The sequence below is a fragment of the Aotus nancymaae genome, unplaced genomic scaffold, assembly GCF_030222135.1.
Source record: "Aotus nancymaae isolate 86718 unplaced genomic scaffold, 86718_ANA_hifiasm-v0.15.2.pri h1tg000008l, whole genome shotgun sequence".
Lineage (NCBI taxonomy): Eukaryota > Metazoa > Chordata > Mammalia > Primates > Aotidae > Aotus > Aotus nancymaae.
The window spans coordinates 7,070,149-7,086,759 of NW_026988419.1; the positions used below are offsets into that span (position 1 = coordinate 7,070,149).

The 16,611-nt window shown below is 39.6% G+C and overlaps 1 protein-coding gene across 1 annotated transcript in view; it reads left to right on the forward strand.

Moving 5' to 3' along the window:
- The window catches only part of COL4A4 (collagen type IV alpha 4 chain), a 137,245-nt gene that overhangs the window by 76,910 nt on the left and 43,724 nt on the right, over positions 1-16,611 (forward strand). The window contains exons 26-34 of the mRNA XM_064372756.1: positions 4,089-4,157; positions 6,145-6,252; positions 6,766-6,984; positions 8,781-8,942; positions 10,292-10,462; positions 11,590-11,733; positions 13,568-13,675; positions 14,802-14,983; positions 15,834-15,897. Of these exons, the coding sequence (XP_064228826.1) occupies positions 4,089-4,157; positions 6,145-6,252; positions 6,766-6,984; positions 8,781-8,942; positions 10,292-10,462; positions 11,590-11,733; positions 13,568-13,675; positions 14,802-14,983; positions 15,834-15,897 (1,227 nt within the window). The remainder of the gene's footprint in view (positions 1-4,088; positions 4,158-6,144; positions 6,253-6,765; positions 6,985-8,780; positions 8,943-10,291; positions 10,463-11,589; positions 11,734-13,567; positions 13,676-14,801; positions 14,984-15,833; positions 15,898-16,611) is intronic.

Here is a 16,611-nt window from a genome sequence, read left to right on the forward strand (position 1 = left end):
CACTTGATTATGATGAATTATCTTTTTGATATGCTGTCCAATTCATTTAGCTAGTATTTTGTTGAAGATTTTTGTATCTATGTTCATTAAGGCAATTGGTCTGTAGTTTGTGTGTGCGTGTGTGTGTGTGTGTTCTTTTCCTGTTTTTGGTATCAAGGTGATACTAGCTTCATAGAATGATTTAGGGAGGATGCCTTCTTTATCAATCTTTTGGAATAGTTTCAGTAGGATTTGTACCGATTCTTTTCTTTGAATGTCTAGGTAGAATTCAGCTTTGAATCCATTTGATCCTGGAATATCTTTGTTGGAAATTTAAAAATTACTGATTCAGTCTCACTGCTTGTTATTGATTTGTTTGAGGTTTTTATTTCTTCCTGATTTAATCCACTAGGTTGTACATTTCCAGGAATTTGTGAATTTACTATATGTTTTCTAGTTTGTGTTCATAAAGGTATCCATAGTAGTCTTGAATGATCTTTAGTATTTCTGTGGTGTTGCTTGTAATGTCTCCAGTTTCATTTCTAATTGAGCTTATTTGGATCTTCTCTCTTCTTGTTTAATCTAGCTAATGGTCTATTGTTTATTTTTTTAAAGGAATCAGCTTTTTAATCATTCACCTTTTGTATTTATTTTTGTATGAATTTCATTTGGTTCTCTCTGATCTTTGTTATTTCTTTTCTTCTAGCTTTAAGTTTTGTATATTTTTGTTTCTCTAGTTCCTTGAGGTGTGACTTTAGGTTGTCAATTTGTGCTCTTTCAGACTTTTTGATGTAGGCATTTAGCACTATAAACTTTCCTCTTAGCACTGCTTTTGCTGCATTCCAGAAGTTTTGATAACTTGCGTCTCTATTATCATTCAATTCAAGTATTTTTTAAATTTCCATCCTGATTTCATTGTTAACCCAGATATTCAGGAGCAGATTATTTGATTTCCATGTATGTGTATAATTTTGAGGATTCCTTTTGGAGTTGATTTCTAGTTTTATTCCACTGTGATCTGAGAAGACACTTTATGTGATTTCAATTTTAAAAAATTTTTTGAGACTTGTTTTGTGGCCTTTCATATGGTCTGTCTTGGAAAATGTTCCATGCTTCTGAGAGGAATGTATATTCTGGAACTCTTGGGTAGAATGTTCTGTAAATGTCTGTTAAGACAATTTGTTCTAGTATGTCACTTAACGTCCATTGTTTCTCTGTTGACTTTCTGTCATGAAGATCTGTCTAGTGCTGCTAGTGGTGTATTGAAGTCTCACACTATTATGGTTTTGCTGTCTATCTCATTTCTTAGATCTAGTAGTAATTGTTTTATGAATCTAAAAGCTCCAGTGTTTGGTGCATGTAAATTTAGGATTGTAGTATCTTCTTGCTGAATTGATTGTTTTATTATTATTTAGTGACCATCTTTGTCTTTTTGTTTTTACTGTTATTATTTTGAAGTCTGTTTTTTTCTGATATAAGAATAGCTATCCCTGCTTGCTTTTGGTTCTATTTGCATGGAATACATTTTCCTACCCTTTTACTTTGAGTTTATATGAATCCTTCTGTGTTAGGTGAGTCTCTTAAAGACAGCGGATATTTAGATTGTGGTGTTTCTGTCCATTTTGCCATCCTGTATCTTTTAAGTGGAGCATTTATACTCAACATAACATGAATATTGAGATGTGAGGTACTGTTCTCTTTATCGTGTTGTTACCCAGATAGTTTTCTTTTTATTGTGTTATAGGCCCTGTGAGTTCTAAACTGTCAAGAGGTTCTATTTTGGTGGATATCAGGCTTTTGTTTCAAGGTTTAGAACTCCTTTTAGCATTTCTTGTAGTGCATGTTTGGTAGTGACAAATTTCCTCAGCATTTCCTTGTCTGAAAATAACTTTATTTCTCCTTCATTTATGAAACTTAGTTTTGTGGGATATGAAATTCTTGGCTGACAGTTGTTCTCTTTAAGGAGGTTGATGATAGGATCCAATTCCTTTTGACTTGTAAGGTTTTTGCTGAGAAGTCTGTTGTAAGTCTGATAGGTTTTCATTTACAAGTTACCTGATGCTTTTGTCTCACTGCTCTTAGAATTCTTGCCTTCATATTGATTTTAGATAGCCTGATAAGTACATGGCTTGGTGAAGATCTTTTTGCAACGAATTTTCCATGTGTTCTTTAAGCTTCTTGGCTTTGGATATCTAGATCCGTAGTCAGGCCAGGGAAGTTTTCCTCAATTACTCCTTCAAATTAGTTCTTTTCTTTTCTCCCTCAGGAACACCAATTATTCTTAGGTTTGGCTGTTTTACGTAATACCATATGTCTTAAAAACTTGTTCATTTCTTTTCTTCTCTATTTTTGTCTTATTGGATTAATTCAAAAGCCTTGTCTTTGAGCTCTGAAATTCTTTCTTCTACTTGTTCTAGTCTATTGTTAAAACTTTCCACTGCATTTTGTAATTCCTTCAGTATGTCTATTATTTGTCAGAGTTTTGATTGGTTTTTCTTGATGATATCTATCTGTCTAGAGACATTGTTTGTTCATACCCTGAATTGCTTTTTAAATTTATTTATGATGTTTTCACCTAGAAAGGAATTTTGAATATTTTTGTGGTAGAATGTCACATGAAATCATGGAAGCTAAAATGAGTCTCTTCTTGGCAAAGTTATTATAGCTATGGCATAATAACTAAGTAAAGTTTCATCCAGGCACTGTTCAAACCTTGGGCCTTGTTAAATAAAAGCATTACAACACAATCAATATTTAAAATAAATCCTTAAGATGCTAAAATATCTTTGTTGTTTTATTTATCTGACATGCCAAAATTGCTTTTCCTTCATTTCTTGGTATGAACTCATACAATCTGACTATATTAAAATTGCATATATGTATATATTATATATGCATACTCAAAGTATACAATTATTTTTTATAGTCTTTTGAGATAACACTATATATTTTAACTTTTAAAAACTAGTATGCCATGTAAACTATCATTGTCCATGAAAAACCATTTGTTGGCATTCTAGTGAGAAAAAAGAAGATATTTTAAATACATTTTTCAGTTATGTGAATTTCAAAACAATAAAATGACTTTCAGGATTATAGCTGAAAACTCTTAAGAAGGTGCCAAAAAAAGGTTTAAGTTTTTTCCTTTTATAATACGTATATATATCTTGAGTTACATTGCTAATTGTGAAGTTTTAGAATAAAGTAATATCCTTAGTTCTTGTTTTGACAACATAGAAAGGCAAGCAAGTACGTTGGAATTTGATAAGGTATAAATTCATAGTCTAGAACCCAAAAAAATCTGATGTTATTTTTATTCATCTCATGTATCTTTGATCTGAGAGCATAAAAAGAAATGTATTACAAGATATTATTTCTGTTATAAAAGAGAAACATTCCATTTTAGGAGAGAGGAACTGACAGACCCAAACTTTGGTGTCTTATTGATGATATCTCTCTCTCTAGAAAATGTTTTGTTCATAACCTGAATTGCTTTTTAAGTTTCTTTAAACATTTCTTTAACATGGGGGATGGTGCTAACTAGATTGCAAAGTCATTAGAAAAATGAGACAATATGTTTGAAGTACCTGGTCCTCAATAATTGGTAGCTATTATTCACATCTAGCCCAACCTCTTCATTTGCACAATTTCCCCGTGTTCATAGTAAGAGCCAGATCTTCTAAATGCCTTCTGCTATTTCATGATTTATCAAAGCTTCTCATTGTATTGTGTTAGATATACATGTAATAGATCTCCATTACATTATTATTATTATTATCTACTACCCACATAATACATCTCCATTACATTATTATCATCTACCTTATTTTTTCTAGGTTGTTGAAACTTATGCTTTTTAGAATCAATATATTTCTTTTCTTCATTATGTTTATAACTCCTCTGACAGTTGAAATTCAGATTTCAGGAAAAACCTACAAATTCTGTATGAAAGCAGCTTAAGTGATCTAATGATCCTTGGGAGTCTTCTTTTTCTTTGACTTCTACATATACTATACAGAAAAATATCTTGCACAAGTTGTCATTAAGACAGTCTCACATTGCCCTGAGCTATCAGTTATGTGAATGCCGCTTTTCTTTTCTCATTGCAGGTGACACAGTTTCTTGCAACGTAACCTACCCTGGGAGGCCAGGTCCTCCAGGTTTTGATGGACCTCCAGGTAGTATCAGTGAGAAGTTACTGTCCTATATACTTCCCGGAATAAAAGAACCAGCAAGAGAGAGAAACCAATAATGAATCCTCAGACAACTAGTTAGAACATTTCCAAAGTTATTTCCAAAGTTTTGAGGGACCATGGATAGGGGAAAAGAGCATTTGTAGTAATTCGTAGTTGGGCCTCTAGTCTGCTGGTTTGAGAACACTCCAGATGGGCTTTTCAAATCTTTATGCAACAAGATTTACCTTGATTTGCTCACATATCAGTTAAAATGTCTGCCCCTTGAAAGTTTTAAAACTGTATCTTCGGCCGGGCGCGGTGGCTCAAGCCTGTAATCCCAGCACTTTGGGAGGCCGAGGCGGGTGGATCACGAGGTCAAGAGATCGAGACCATCCTGGTCAACATGGTGAAACCCCGTCTCTACTAATACAAAAAATTAGCTGGGCACGGTGGCGCGTGCCTGTAATCCCAGCTACTCAGGAGGCTGAGGCAGGAGAATTGCCTGAACCCAGGAGGCGGAGATTGCGGTGAGTCGAGATCGCGCCATTGCGCTCCAGCCTGGGTATCAAGAGCGAAACTCCGTCTCAAAAAAAAAAAAAAACTGTATCTTCTTTCCTTTCCTGTACCTCGAGTAAAAAATGATCATTTAAAAAATTTATTATAAGTTTTACTTTCCAACATCTGATCAGAAACATTTGAAAAAATGCCTGAGTATCTCTGTCCCTGTTTGCACTTTCATGCAACAGCTTCATTTGAATCAATCGCTGATTTTTAGATGAATTAAATCCAAAATCAATCTAAGATATTTTGCCTGACTCTTCTTTATTTCTTTAGAGTTCACGACCCATTAATTAGAAGTATGAATGATAACTGACTCTCTGTTACTCTTTCTACCATCAGATTTCGTGACAATAATGTGTAAATAATTTCAAAATCTCAGTGGGTTACAACAGCAAATACTTATTTTCTATCTTATGAGTCTGCAGGTTGATCGGGTTTAGCTGATCTGAGATGGTCTCTGTTGGCTTGGAGCGTAGCTCCAAGTTAGGTTTTGGGGTTGCAACATGCATCTCATTGCAAGGCCAGGCTTTTCTCATGTGATTGCAGAATTGCAAGGGGGCTGGCTCAGCTTACAGGTTCCTTCCACACATCTGATTGCATCAGGGTCATTCATTTCCTAATGCCCAAAGCAAGTCACATGACCAAGCCCTGGGTAAAAGGGCAGGGAAGTACACTCCCCCGACCACAAGGCAATGGCAAGAGTGTGGAAATATAATTCTGTATCAGTGGAGTGGAGAATTGCAGGTTAACTGATTGAACATTCATTTTTATTTTTACTGGTCATGATGGGGATACCAAAAGTCTGATTACTTTCAGCAGCTGTAACTTCTAGAGAAGTGAATACTCAAATTTTAATTTGACAGTTGTACTTCCATTGAAGTTTATGATTTATAAGTTATTTTAGCTGAGATAACTCCTTGTAGAAAATCACAGAAGGTTTAAAATAGATTCTCAATTACTTTTGCAAGCGCTTTTTGCCTATACTTCATTTAAGGGCAAATTCAGTAAGAATCAGGGAAATAGATTTTGGCCTTTAATCTGGTCCTTTCTTATCAAGATAGACGCTGGTCACTGTCCCTTTACCCCTACAAGGACAGACGATGGTTGCATATTTGTGTTTCAGACCTAGGATGGGAAGATACCAAAAGAAGTCATCTACAGTTGGTGGAACAAATTCCAAAGGCTTTCAGGAAGAATCCTTCACAGGATGGCTTCTGAGAAAGTGCCTTAACAAAATCACTCTCTAGAAAACATTTATTTGGAGCATATGACTCATAAAATGATTTTGTAAATCAGGATAGGCAACATTCTTACTTCTATAAAGTAGACATAGTCTAAAAGGACTTAACATAAACTTTTAAGAAATCATCTCATTTTGTTCACATTAGATTTTGTTTTATTGAGTCTGTGTTTTCTTGTTATTGTTTAGGTCCAAAGGGATTTCCAGGTCCCCAAGGTGCCCCTGGGCGGAGCGGTTCAGATGGGCATAAAGGCAGACGTGGCACACCAGGAACGTCGGAAATACAAGGTCCACCTGGTCGGTGAAGTTTTTTTGTTTTTGTTTTTTTCTGTTGTGGGAATATCTATGAGGAATTTTTAAACATTTCTACAGATAAATGATTTCAGTAAGAAAATGGCCCAGGGATCCCTAGATAATAGGGAAGTGGTGTTTCTTGATACATTAGACCCTTAGCTATATTGTGATAACTTTCAGATTATGATAATTTTATAAGTTGCCAAGGATCATTCCACCTTGAAGCATGAGCTATTCTTTGTCTATTATGTTGTTGAAACTACTCAGTCCAGCCAGAATGTCTGCCAGAGAAGGAAAGCAATTAGGGGAAATCATTGGCTTATAAGAAACAAAAAGTTGCAGTTTATCTCTCTACAAAAGGTGGCAAAATGACATTACCTGTTAAACGGCCCTTAATTTTAGTAAGTACCCCTGTATTTTTAAGAAATGTATTTTTATCAAAGTAACTCTTATATGTATTAGTTTTCTACTTGAACATTATCATTAAAATGTATTTTTGTTGTTGTTGTTAAATAGGTTTCCGTGGTGACATGGGAGATCCGGGTTTTGGAGGGGAAAGGGGGTCCTCCCTTATTGGGCCCCCAGGCCCTCCCGGGTCACCAGGAATGAATGGTCAGAAAGGAATCCCGGGAGACCCTGCATTTGGTCACCTGGGACCCCCGGGAAAAAGGGGTCTTTCAGGAGTGCCAGGGATAAAGGGACCCAGAGGCGATCCGGGATGTCCAGGGGCTGAAGGTATGAAGGCTTTGCTCTCCTTTTGGTGCATAGAACTGGCTCAGTTTTGGAACGGGTCACTGAAGAAATGTTTAGATTGTCTTGCTTTAGGCATGTTGAATATAAACAGTTTACCTAAATGTTTTCCCTCATATGGGGTGCTGGTTACATTTCAAATAACCTGAATCTCCAGCCTTGCCTTGGCATTTTATTGGTTGTTTTCAAATGCAGGGCAGCTCGCTGTAGTTTTTTCAACTCAATTTGATTCCGCAGCTAGTATGTTGGTGCTGCAAAGGCCGAGAGCAGGGACTGTGTAACCTGCCTGGAGCTGTTGCCAGGTGGAAGGTAGGCAGGCCTGATTCTATGAGGAAGCGTAGCTTAGAGGCTGGAGCTGTAGGCTGGCATCTGGGAACACTCTGTGAGAGAGCAGGGCATGAGCTGAGCCTGGAGGACAAGCTGCCTTTGGACAAGAGACAGGGTAGAGGGACGTTCATTCCAGTTGGGGTGGCAAGCAGGGTATCAAACCCAGGAGGGGAAGATGGTCTGGACACTCATTCATATCCTTTTCTGAAATCAGTAAGGATCCTTCAGGATTCCCAGTGGAGTTTTTCAGATTTTAACGTACTTAAAAATAACCAAGCGAGGGTGGGGCGGCTCATTAAAATTATTGTCCTCAGGACCCCAGTCTGAGGAATTCTGATTCATTATTTCTGGGGTGGGGCCCCACATTCTGAACTTCAGTGGGCCTCTTGGGTGATGGTGATCAAGATGTGGACCACAGACCAGATGTTTATAAACAACATTTTCACTCTTCCAAAAGTGAGTGGGCCAGTGTTTATTAGGCATCCACTAGAGTGCATTAGCACAGGACACGTGGAGGAGAGGAGGAGAGTTAGCACCCTCAAGGAGCTTGCATGGCAGTTTGTAAATAAAAATATTCACATACAAAGAAACAATTAATTGGAAAGTAGCTGGTGAAGGATGATGTAAGTTAATAAAAATAATGACCCAGTGATCCGACTATCTCATTTGTGAAAATATATCTAAGGGAAGTGTTCAGTGCAAGAAGGGTACAGATATAAAAATGCTCTTGTAGTATTCTCTACAGTAGAGGAATAATTGGAAAGAACAAAGACACACACATACACACTCTCTGTCTTTCAAAGGAATATCATCCAGCCATTAGCGATTAAAATCATATTTGTAAAGACTACAAAAACATGGAAAGCATTTGCAGATTAACATGTGATCTGACGTGCTCCAAGAAATGAATGTGCACTGTGATTACTATTTTTAAATGTAAACATATGAACCAAAACACAAAGAAAACATAGGAAAACAAAGTAGATTTTGGGGTTAGGGTGTGGAATTATGGGGGATGTTTTTTCCTGAAGATTATGACACTGTCTTTCCAGTAAGTAGAAATTTGAGAATGCAAGTGATGAAATCTCTTATAAAATGCAAATTCTTACAGTGCAAACTGGGTTTGTAAATATTGTAGAGATTTGGTGTAAAGCCTGATGCAAAGTTAGAGGTTAATTAAGATTACAAGGAACCAAGTGGTTTCTCATTTGCATAGGCAACTTTGCAGTCCACATAACCTTATCACGTAACGCACTTAGCAATGCATTGTTTCTCTATTCATAAGGCACTCATTACATCTATGATAAGAAAATCCATTCAGAGACTTAACTCATTTGAGCAATGATTCAGGATGAAAATGTCCACCTACAGTATTGATAGGCATGAACAATTCATTGTAGGCCATCTGTATAGTTTTATGTCATGAATGTCACGGATGCATTTTATTATTTCAGGGCCAGCTGGCATTCCTGGATTCCCAGGTCTCAAAGGTCCCAAAGGCAGAGAGGGACATGCTGGGTTTCCAGGTGTCCCAGGTCCACCTGGCCATTCCTGTGAAAGAGGTGCTCCAGGGATACCAGGGCAACCAGGACTTCCTGGGGATCCAGGTAGTCCAGGTAAGTGTCAAGAACTGTGAAGGGTCTGGGGCTTACCCTACTTACAATTTAATAAGCTCACCCTTTACTCTTTTGTGGATGCTGCCAGAAGCATGAGTCCTGAGTCAGAGAAAAAGGACTTTATTACTCATGAGTTTCATGTTGGTTTGCATCATTTCCCCCTGTCACCCAAGTCTCACGGGGCAACATAGTGGACTAGTTGGCCACACACACGGTGGGTTGCATTATGTGAGAGGAGCCCTGAACCAGGGAACCACTGCTTATAACAGCCTGTGAGAAAGCCTGCTTTTCTTATTGAGGAAAGTACTGTATCATCTATCAAGGGTGCTTGCTGCAAACACAGGCTTGAGAAATTTCCCAGGTAAAGAGCATCAGGACCTTGCATTCTTGGCATATCCATACATCTTGGAAAGATGTAGGAACACAAGAGACCCCTGGAATGTCTTCTAACGCAAGGTGCAGGGAGGCTGTCTTAGTACGTTTGCACTGCTCTACCAAATACCTTAAACTGGGCAATTTATAAAGGACAGAAATTTATTTCTTATGATTCAGGAGGCTGGGAAGTCCAAGATCAAGCTGCCAGCAGATCTGGTGTGACTTCCTTGTGTCCTCATAGGTGGACGGGGCAAACAGCTCTTTTGCAACTCTTCAATAAGGTCACCAATCTTTTTCATGAGGGCTCTGCCCTTATGACTTAATCACCTCCCCATGTCTTCACCTCTTAATGCTATCACATTGGTGATTAACTTTCAACATACGAGTTTTGGAGTGATACATTCAGAACACAGCAGGGGCTATTTCCAATATGATTTTCATTTCACCATTCACATTGTTTACTCTGCTGTTTAAATCCCATTGCTTCTATCCAAATGCAGTAATATACTCACTTGAAGAATTTAAGATTGAGGCAAACAAGATTGAGGCAAAGTTTCCACTACAGCCATGTTTCTAGCACCAATAACACTAGACATTGGCTCTGACTTCTGACTGAAGTTCACTCGTCTGTAGAGCTTCAAGAAAAACATGGAAAGTTTTTTTCTGTTAGTTTCCCTCCACCAAGAGTAAATACAAATACAATGTTTGTTCTTTCTCCCTGTTTTCCATTACAAATATTTTTATAATCTTCATTCATCCCTACTGGGAAACATTCATTCAAGTGGTCACCCTTCTATTTAGAGCATCTAGAAAAATGTATTCTTAGATTGATGGAAAGTTGCTATGTTATTTTAGCTAACAAATATTGTTTTACTATTGTTTAATGCATTGTTTAAGCTACTGTATGCTTTTCCTGCCAGGTGTAAAGCCAGTGTTCAGCCTTCACACACTGTGGTCACTGTGGTTTGTCTTAGGTGCTCCAGGTGAGAAAGGACAGCTGGGAGATGCGGGGCCTCCTGGACCAGCTGGAATGAAGGGTCTCCTTGGACTCCCAGGACATCCTGGGGCACATGGACCCCCAGGGCTCCCAGGAATCCCAGGTCCCTTTGGGGATGATGGGCTACCTGGTCCTCCAGGTCCAAAGGGTAGGCAGTGTTTTTCCATTATGTTCCCCCATCTTAGAAACATGATATCCACTGCCAAGTGAAGCCTGGACAGATGACCACACAGAGAGAGATAACTGTTAGTTTGGCTTTGTCCTTCTCTTGATGATGCCTCTCTGGCTCTTGTCCTCTATATCATTATTTCCAGTGGCAGAATGATTCTGTGCTGGTCAATGGGAAAAGGGGTTTAAATGTGTTAGGGCCACAGAATTCATGAACACTTCAGAGGACTGAATAGCACAGTAAAGTCCTAGGGTTGGGGCAGACACATTTTCATTTTGTGTGGGGTCTCCACTCTCATCCCCACCCTCAATTAGGAGATGAGGACTCAGACATAACAGGGGCCACACTTCAGGTCTGTTGTTAGGAAACTGAGGACAGGCTTTCTCTGTAGCCCAGGCTAGAGGGCAGTGGCAGGATCATAGCTCACTGCAGCATCTAACTCCTGGGCTTCAGTGATCCTCCCACCTCAGCCTCCTGAGTATTAGAACTACAGGCATTTACTCCCATGCCTGGCTATTTATTTTATTTTATTTTAGAGACAGGATCTCACTATGTTACCCAGGCTTGTCTTGAACTCCTGGCCTCAAGGATCCTCCTGCTGCAGCCAAGCCTAGCTATTAAATGCAGTGAGGTTGATATCTGTTGTTTCCTTTGAATACAAACTCAGAGTTAGGCAGGAGTTTGCATCTCTAGATAAACTACGAGGAATACAAATATAAGAATCATACTAGCCTTTAAAATATTTTCCTAGGGCTGGGCATGGTGGCTCACACCTGTAATCCCAGCACTTTGGGAGGCCAAGTTGGGTGGATCACTTGAGGCTAGGAGTTTGAGATAAGCCTGTCCAACATGGTGAAACTCCGTCTGGACTAAAAATATAAAAATTAGCCGAGTATGGTGGCTCACACCCATAATCCCAGCTCCTCAGGAGGCTGAGGCAGGAGAATCACTTGAACTTGGGAGGCAGAGGTTGCAGTGAGCTGAGATTATGCCACTACACTCCAGCCTGGGTGACAGAGTGAGACTCTGTGCACACCCCACCACCGCCAGAAAAATCAATACAAAATAAAATGTTTTCCTAAAACTTTATGCTGTCATTTCACCAGGACCCCGGGGGCTGCCTGGTTTCCCAGGTTTTCCTGGAGAAAGAGGAAAGCCTGGTGCAGAGGGATGTCCTGGCACAAAGGGAGAACCTGGAGAGAAGGGCATGCCTGGCTTTCCTGGAGATCGGGGAGTGAGAGGGGCCAAAGGTAAATAAAACACAGCCATGCAACATGCATTTGTTTCTAGTATTTGATCCAAACCTAGAAATGTGATCTCTGAAAAATAAAATAGGACTTCTCTGAAGGTTGGATTCCTCTTCCTTTTACTTCTATGGTGCTTGTTTTAGAAATTTAAACAAAATTTATTTTCTTTACCTCTTAATCTTTTTACATATAGATGGCAAATGAATTGCTCTATTAATTGAAAAAAATTAACAAGTGGTTTTTAATGCACTGATTTATAGCTTCTAGGTTTCAGAGAACTTTCTCACCTTTTGGGAAGGGGGGCTCTTGTTTCAGTTAGAACAGAGGTTGGTAAGCTCTTCCTGTAAAAGGCCTGATAGTAACAATTTCAGGCTTTGCAGACCATCTAGTCTCTGTCACAATGATTCAAGTCTGCTTTCGCAGCATGGAAGCAGCCATGGACAACACAGAAACAAAGGTAAAATAAAATTTTCAATAAGATGGTATTTATGGATGCTAAGATTTGAATTTCATATAATTTTCACAGCACAAAATATGACCTTGTTTTTGAGTTTTACCCCTCAACCATTTCACAGTTGTAAAAACCATTCACATCTCATGGGCTGTAAAAACTGGCAGCAGAAGGGATTTGGCCCATGGGCTGCAGTTTGCCAACCTCGGAGCTACCATGAGTCCACTTTCATCTGGGACATGAATAAAGTTTCCCCAAGCTTCATTAGAAAGAAATGTTTTCTTTACTATGAAAAATGAGTTTTGAGACCAATGGTTTAAATATTATGTCCCCATCCCTGTTAAATGTTTATTCTTACTCCTTAGCCCTGCGGCACCAATAGGTGAAGATATTTCCTTTCCAGTGTTGAGAAAAAAATGCTTGACAATTTTCAGACACAAGGACTTTTGCCCTTAAAGCCTTTTGGGCAAGTAGCCTCATATTGAATTAAAATTACCTTTTCTTCTTAGTTCATTGATGCTACTACAATTTTTTGTTTTACTAGCTTGTAAATTATTTATGTAGAATCAAGGAATCAATCAGTCACTCTTTGCCAACTTAGATGAGTGATGTTTGCTGTGCTATTATGCTACTATACAATTATCCCACTAAAAATTAAAATTTGGACTAATCCCAGTGATGGGCTAGTAAACTAGTTCTTTGAAATTAAAAAAAAAAAAAGAGCACCGTGGTTTGTAGTGTTTGCTGAGTGCCATGGTGTAAATGCTCCCACCATGGCTGATGTGAAGTTAGCAGTGGTTTAACAACTGGCTTGCAGGGTTTGGTAATTAGCACTCGTTAAGCTGGTAGGAGCCCATGCCTGGGCACTGCTACAGCTGGGCAGTGCTTACGAAATCAGGCAGAAGTTAAATATGCCCTTCTTGTCTTTTGGAAGTCAATGTGAGGAGTGCCACATTGAGATAAATATCTGTTCTTTTAACATAAGGAAAGTAAGAGAGGGTGGCTAGGAGATACGGAACTGGAAATATGAGATGGGCAAATTCAAATTTTATAGAATAAAGCAACATTTTTTTTTGTAGACAGGAACTTTTCAAATTTGTCTTAACCTCAGTGAAGACCCCGACCAGTTTGGTTGAATTTGGCAAACATTCCCTGAGCATACCTTGTACACCAGACTCCGTGGCTGGACAAGTGGGGTCAGGAATGTAAAAGATAACTGACCTTTCTTTAGGAAATCAGCCAACGATGGTGACATTTTGTGATCTACATAAATACAGCTTTGTAGGTTAAGTGGGAATTTGTGAACTGGGAGTGAATTGTGGTAATGGATGAATTATGTGCATGATGTTCCTGTTCATTTTGCTCTTGCATAATTAATATCTAAAGGAGCCATAGGACCGCCCGGAGATGAAGGAGAAATGGCCATCATTTCCCAAAAGGGAAAACCCGGGGAACCTGGATCTCCTGGAGATGAGGGACTCCCAGGAGAAAGAGGTAAACAGAGTTTTTAACCATATCAAATAAGTTGACATCTTTATAGGTCACATGTCTGTTAGGCAACTTTCCTCAATAAAGCTGAGATTAGAAAAGGCCTTTTGTTTTGAGACCGAGTTTCACTCTTGTCACCTAAGCTGGAGTGTAATGGTGCCATCTTGGCTCACTGCAGCCTCCGCCTCCCAGGTTCAAGCAATTCTCCTGCCTCAGACTCCCGAGTAGCTGGGATTATAGGTGCACGCCACCGCGCTCAGCTAATTTTTGTATTTTTAGTAAAGACGGGGTTTCATCGTGTTGACCAAGCTGATCTCGAACTTCTGACCTCAGGTGATCCACCCGCCTCGGCCTCCCAAAGTGCTGGATTATAGGCGTGAGCCACAGTGAGAAAAGGCCATTTTTTAGATATAAATAAACACTAATAAACCTTGTGGTACATCTTTTGCTTCCCCATGCTAAAGCTTACCTGAAGTTCCTGTGAATTCCTAGATTTGGATATTCTAAACTAGGATTAACCTGAGCTATACATAAAATACTGGTTTCAGGTTTGGTAGTTGGTTCTAAAGTGAATAGCACAATGACTGTTCATATCATTGTAACCAGTGCCTGTCAAACTTCAATGAACAATCACGTGGCGAGCCTGTTAAAATGCAGATTCTGATTCAGCAGCCTGTGGGGCAGCCAGGGATCCTGCCTTTCTAACAGGTGCCCCGATGCCCATGCTGCTGGTCCACAGAAACATGGCAGAGTGAGGATTTTGACAACCCCATTTACGTGCTCTTCCAGGGTCAGACTTAGTCTGCATGAAGTGCTCATCTTGGCTTCTTTCAGCTAGTTGTTACAGGGCAAATATTTTAAGTTTTCTGGGTAAGTGCTTCCTTGTTTGTAAAATAAGCAGTTGAAGCAAGTGGTCCTGCGTGCTCCCTCCCACCTCTGAGTCCTTAGTGTGTTCCCAGGCAGCTTCTTTCCTCAGTGAGGCCACTGAAGCCAGGAAGCGGCTGAGGGCAGGAATCAGAATTCTCAATACCTTTGGCTTTGCCTCCTAAAAGTAGGACCAAGTCCCTCAGCTTAACTACTACCTAGCTCAAAATTTCAGCAAAGAGACCTGTAACACTTTCAACTTCCTCAGGTGATAAAGGAACTCCTGGGATGCAAGGGAGAAGAGGAGAGCCAGGAAGATATGGACCACCTGGATTTCACAGAGGGGAACCTGGTGGGAAAGGTCAGCCAGGGCCTCCTGGACCCCGAGGTCCTCCAGGCTCAACTGGTTTAAGAGGGTTCATTGGTTTTCCAGGACTTCCAGGTGACCAGGTAAGGGGCTACTGCTTTGTGAGGGAAGAGATAATAAAACCTTTCTGCTCTTAGTATGTCCGTAAGGAGCTATAATTTGCCAGTGTATACCATTGCCTTTTCACTGGCTTTTAGAATGAGAGGTGTAGCCCAAGGAAAAAATGGGGCCTTCTAGAGGGCCACAATGAAACTGACATTTCTGACCAGTGCTCCTGCCTGGTTCCCCTAACATAGAGGACCAGGTCGCATAATCCACATCCCGCAGCCTGGTTTAAACAACCCCATAAAGACTTGCCTTATGACCACTGGTCTACTGGAATGAAAGTTGTCCTGAAAAAATCACCTAAATTCTGTCTTTAAGGTCTTCCCATTTCAGATATCACAGATTTTGCTTTAAATATATTCAATCTTCACAACCATGAGTGAAATACCCTTTAAGAAGCCAGGAGGTACAATACGTGTAGTACCCGACATTACACTTCTGGAAAATGTATAACTCACTATCCATCTTTTGTAAAGAAATGAATTTTAAGTCTTTCATATGCTATGACCTATAATACTATTGTATTTAGTATCAACTTGTTTATTTATAATTTAAAATTCAATTAGAAACACAATTACTGTTTCACAACCAACTGTAGAGAATGGGATGCTGCCAGTTGCTATTGAGAACTCTAATTCTGGAGGAGCTATATCAACTTTGAAAAACTAGATACATGCAGTGGGAAGCCTGCAATGCATTTCAATTTTCATTACCACTGCAAATTACAAAAACCAAATTAGTTATAGAGGATTACAACTGGATCATGTCATGCATGTGCCATTTGTATTTGAAATCTGATTCAGGCCTTTTGTTTCATTAAACTGTCAGGGTGAGCCAGGTTCTCCAGGTCCCCCTGGATTTTCAGGAATTGATGGATCAAGAGGACCTAAAGGTATGGTTTGGAGATACAGAAGCCACTTGTCAAACTCAGTGTTTACACCATTGTAAACAAGTGCCTCTTACATGATAAGCAAAGTATATAAAAGAAACTACCACACTCAAGGGACTCTTCTTAGGCAGTCAAACACTGAAGATCCAAATGTTCTACAGTTGTCACTCAGGTCCAAGGGCATCAGATAGAAAACAGCATGCCTGCAGGCTCTTTGGGTCCTCCTCCTCAGTGAGAGTCCCAGTGGCAGTCCTTGGAGTGACTGCAGTCCCTCAAGTAACAGCTCAGTTGCAAGGAGAACAGATTCATATCAGTGGGCAGTGCCCACCTTGGCTTAGAAACCCCATGTCCCACAGGAGCCAGTATCTCTTCTAAAGACTCCATAAGTACAGCTTTTAGATTCCCAGTTAGGACACAGAGGCTAAAGCCATGACTTTCTAGCAGGTGTTAAGAAGTTCCAAGGTACCCAAAGAATTATAAATTGTTCTATTATAAAGACACATGCACACATATGTTCATTGCGGCACTGTTTACAATAGCAAAGACCTGGAACCAACCCAAATGTCCATCAACAATAGACTGGATAAAGAAAATGTGGCACATATACACCATGGAATACTATGCAGCCATAAAAAACAATGAGTTTGTGTCCTTCATAGGGACATGGATGAATCTGGAAACCATCATTCTCAGCAAACTGACACAAGAACAGAAAAT